The 4,443-nt window shown below is 55.3% G+C and overlaps 1 protein-coding gene across 1 annotated transcript; it reads left to right on the top strand.

Moving 5' to 3' along the window:
• Window positions 1-478: 478 nt before the first annotated feature.
• On the top strand, window positions 479-4,055 carry LOC138195799 (beta-1,3-galactosyltransferase 1-like). The gene is given in 3 exon segments (XM_069145482.1): window positions 479-738; window positions 2,811-3,994; window positions 3,996-4,055. Coding segments are annotated over 2 exon segments (987 nt in total). The 5' UTR covers window positions 479-738; window positions 2,811-3,067.
• The last annotated feature ends 388 nt before the right edge of the window (window positions 4,056-4,443 follow it).

Here is a 4,443-nt window from a genome sequence, read left to right on the forward strand (position 1 = left end):
TCAAGCGGCGTGATGTTTATCAGCAGGTCGTAGTCAACTTTTAACCATGTTTTTTTTGTTGTTGTTTTTTTAGCCAGATTTTGCTGACACTCCCCAGTTGTTATTTTTACGTCATTGTCACGTCACGGCCCATTTTTTTTTGCTCGTCGACGTCCTCGTTTGTCACCATAATGTGCTCCCTCCTCCGTTTGAGCGTCGCCCTGTGGAAAAGACGAATGAGAGCTTTGAACTCCGGAAAGCTGCTTCTGGATTCCTCTGCTGAATGTGTGAAATCACAACAGGCCACATCATTATTCTAAGCAGAGTATGTTTCCCGAAACACGGCCGGAGGCGATATTTAACCTGTTGGATGCAGTTCAGCCTCGGTGTGAAAGCAAAGCAGCTTTTTTAGCTTCCAGAGCGCCGATTAAATCTTTGTTAAGCAAGAAACCGTCTGGCTGGAAACCTTTTATAGGGGATGTATGCAAATCGCCCGGTAGCCATGGTAACGCGCGTGCGAATGCGAGGAATCGCTCCCTGATGAAATAGTTCACTAAGGAGACATCAACTGCAAGTGTACAACGAGGCTTATTAAATCAAAAGACGCAGAACGACAGAAGCGCGGCGATATTTAAAGAACAGCTTCCGAGCCGAGAGACGATTGGTCGACGGCGGCGTGATGTCACAAAGGGAATGGCGGGAAGTGGAAGATTAAAGCGGGACGAGATCAAAGGGGAAAATCCTGAAACGGGAACAGAGGTGGGTTACGATTGTGAGTTTGATGTAATCACCAAATAAATAAACCTCTCCCCCTGTAATATTGATATTCTGCTGCAGATACAATTTCAAACAGTTGCAGATGAAACGCTACGGTTATTTTTGTTGCTGCGGCGTGGAGCGTTGTTGACTCGTATTGCATCATACTGACGGGTGTTTCTATTATTTTGGCCACCGGGTTTAAAACGGCGAAAAGTTCAGCACGGCGGAGTCGGCACCTCCCTTAAATCGCTGCGTGCAAAAACGGACCGACGGAGCGCGTTGGTTGCAGTTAAATGCGCCTCATAAAGCGGCGGGCCGAGCGTTGACGCGCACGCGAGCGGGAGGAAGAGGCTGAACACGAAAATCAAAACGGAAGCAGTCGAGACTGAACCACTCCGGCAGGAATCTGTCACGTCCTTCGTCTGGCAAACGCTCCGGCCGAGTCAGCCGCCTGCTCGGTCCCCCGTTTGGGCTGAATTTATCTTCCGCTAACCACAAAATGATCGCCGCTGCCGCCGACTGTCTGACGCTGCACGAGCCGCGTATGTATATTTATTTACAATAAAAAATAAAACGGGCTTTTTCCTCCTCCTCGGGAGTGCAACCACGTGCAGGAGGAGGAGGAGGAGGCGGCGGCGGCGGCCCTCGGAGCGCCGGGGCGAAATCCAGAGCGACACGGCGGCGTGAAACGATAGAGCCATCTTTCAATTTGGTGGGAGGGAGGAGGGGTGTGTGTGTGTGTGTGTGTGTGGGTGTGTGTGTGGGTGTGGGTGGAGGGGGGGGGGGGGTCTCTGTATTTCCGTGAGGTGCATCACCAGAAGACAGATGTGGGTCATTCTGGGGGATGAAGGGGGAAGAAAAACCGATGGACTCCACTGGAGGTGAAAACAAGGTGGAATATGGTGACTTAGTGTTGTTGTTTTGTTTTTGAGGGAGGAGGAGGTGGTGGGAGGAGGAGAGAGGAGGCTTTAGGGAGGACTGATTACGGTAGAAGGCTCGTCGATAAGTTGGGAGTCGAGTGCAGGAATGAAAAATAACGCAGAATGGAGGTAAAGGAGAAGAGAGGAGAGGAAGGGGAGAAAAAACGGGGGTCGGTGGGCGGGGGAGGTGGGGGGGGGGGGGGTAGTGAGACATATAAAGATGGATCAACCGCCCGCTGGAGTAGAGGAGGAGGGATGTGATGAGAAAGAGGAGGAGGAGGAGGTGTTGGAAAAGCAAGCCCCCCCGTGATGAGATGGATTCTACTGGACCGTGAGATTGATGACTCTGAGAGAGGGAGAGGGAGATAGTGGGAGAGGAGGAGGAGGAGGAGGAGGAGGAGGAGGAGGAGGAGGAAGAAGAAGAAGAGAAAAGTCCTGATGAAAACAAGCAAAAGAAATATATATAAAAGAGGGAGTCGCTCTTATCGCCGCCGCTTCCATCTTAAAACAGAGAAGCATCGTTGCACATTTCGGTATCTCTAATAGGATCTATAGCACTTTTTTTTAGGGGGGTTCATCATCCGCTGTGCACGATATATATATATATATATAAATATATGTAGTAAGAAAGAAAAAGTATTCCCCGCAGAAGAAGAAGAGCAGAAATAAAAGCCACCGCCTCCGAAGAGATTACGTCTGTTTGTAAAGAGGGGATTAGCTTTAGTTTGCTTTGAATGCGCCTCTTAAAACCTCCTTTTGAACGGGATAAATATTCCACATTGAGGAGTTCTTAAATTCATCGTTACGGGTCGCGTCGGTCCAATTAAGAGACCGGCGGCTCCGAAAACGCAGCGAGCGGCTTTATTTCAAGGAGCCCAATATGTAAAGATGGAGTTCGGTCGGACGTTGAAGGGCGGAGCCGAGTGGGGGGGGGGGACCCGTGGGGAGGAGGGGAGGAGGGGGTGGATATTAATCCTCCCCCTCCTCCCCCGTGAGATCATTTCACCTTCTCCGCCCTGTTCATCTCCTCCTCCTCCTCCTGCTCCTCCTCAGATTGCCGGGCCGTGGCATGAGAAGCGTTCAATACGTCTTGTCGTCGATATAAATCCCCGGATCCATCAACCTCGTCTCTCTTTCTTTATTTTCCCGTAGATGCCGTCGCCGAGCGCTGAAAGGATCCCCGCCAGCCGCGGCGGGCCGCCGTGAGGCCGACGACATGGCAAGACGTCTCCGCCGCCGCCGCCACTAGCCAGCGGGGGGGTGGGGGGAGGAGTCGGTACGTCCCGGACGTCGATGCCCGCCGCGTCGCGGAGGCCGCCGCCGCAGCAGCAGCAGCAGCAGCAACAGCCCATGGGGGCGGGGCCTCGACGCTTCCAGCCCCGTCGCCCGTGGTAACGCCCCGCGGCGCGATGCCTTCGAAGGTCTCCTGCCTGTACCTGCTGACGGTGGTCTGCTGGGCGAGCGCCCTCTGGTACCTGAGCGTGTCGCGGCCGTCCACCTCGTACGCGGGCCAGCCGGCCATCCCGATGCGCAAGGCGCCCAGGGCGGGCGGCAACGCCACCTTCGGCAACGTCCGCACGCGCTCGCTCAACCCGCACGACTTCGGCTACCTCGTCAACGAGGCCGGGAAGTGCGAGGCGGAGGCGCCCTTCCTCGTCATCCTCATCAGCACCACGCACAAGGAGTTCGACGCCCGGCAGGCCATCCGGGAGACGTGGGGCGACGAGAGCACGTTCCCGGAGGTGCGCGTGGTCACGCTCTTCCTGCTGGGCCGCAGCACCGACGGCGTCCTCAACCAGATGGTGGAGCAGGAGAGCCAGATCTTCCACGACGTGGTGGTGGAGGACTTCGTGGACTCGTACCACAACCTGACGCTCAAGACGCTGATGGGCATGCGCTGGGTCGCCACCTTCTGCCCGAGGGCGCAGTACGTGCTCAAGACGGACAGCGACATCTTCGTCAACATGGAGAACCTCGTCTACAACCTGCTGAAGCCGGCCACCAAGCCGCGGCGGCGCTACTTCACCGGCTACGTCATCAACGGCGGGCCGATCCGGGACATGCGCAGCAAGTGGTACATGCCCCGCGACCTGTACCCGGAGAGCAAGTACCCGCCCTTCTGCTCCGGCACCGGCTACGTCTTCTCGGCGGACGTGGCCGAGCTCGTCTACAAGACGTCGCTGCACACGCGGCTGCTGCACCTGGAGGACGTGTACGTGGGCGTGTGCCTGCGCAAGCTGGGCATCCACCCGTTCCAGAACAGCGGCTTCAACCACTGGAAGATGGCGTACAGCCTCTGCCGCTACCGCCGCGTGGTCACCGTGCACCAGATCTCCCCCCGAGGAGATGCACCGCATCTGGAACGACATGACCAGCAAGAAGCACCTGAAATGTTAGCGCGGCGGGAGGGAGGGCGGGGGCGGGGGCGGGGGGGCGGGGGGCTTCGTTCTCCGTCCCGAGGAACCGCCACGAACTCGTCGACTCGCGGAATATCGGCCGTTGCGGACTCGGAAAAACTCCCGAGACGGAAAAAAGAAAAAGAAAAAAGAAATGTGCAAAATAAAAAAAGAAAAAAAAAAAGAAAGAAAGAAAGAAATGCCAGCAGCAGCAGCGTGGGTTGTTTTTTTTTTTACAGGAAATTACAAGACGGGAAGCGGAGAGCGTGTTCAACCACGGGACACGGACTAATTACCAAAACCGCAGACGGGAACCGGACGTTTCTTTTTCTTTTTTTATTTATTTCTTCTTTTTTTTTTTTTCCTTTCCCCTCCTCGGGGGAGGGGGG

Source organism: Embiotoca jacksoni, unplaced genomic scaffold, assembly GCF_022577435.1.
Source record: "Embiotoca jacksoni isolate LCO1_2020_lvr unplaced genomic scaffold, fEmbJac1.0.p SCAF_126, whole genome shotgun sequence".
Lineage (NCBI taxonomy): Eukaryota > Metazoa > Chordata > Actinopteri > Embiotocidae > Embiotoca > Embiotoca jacksoni.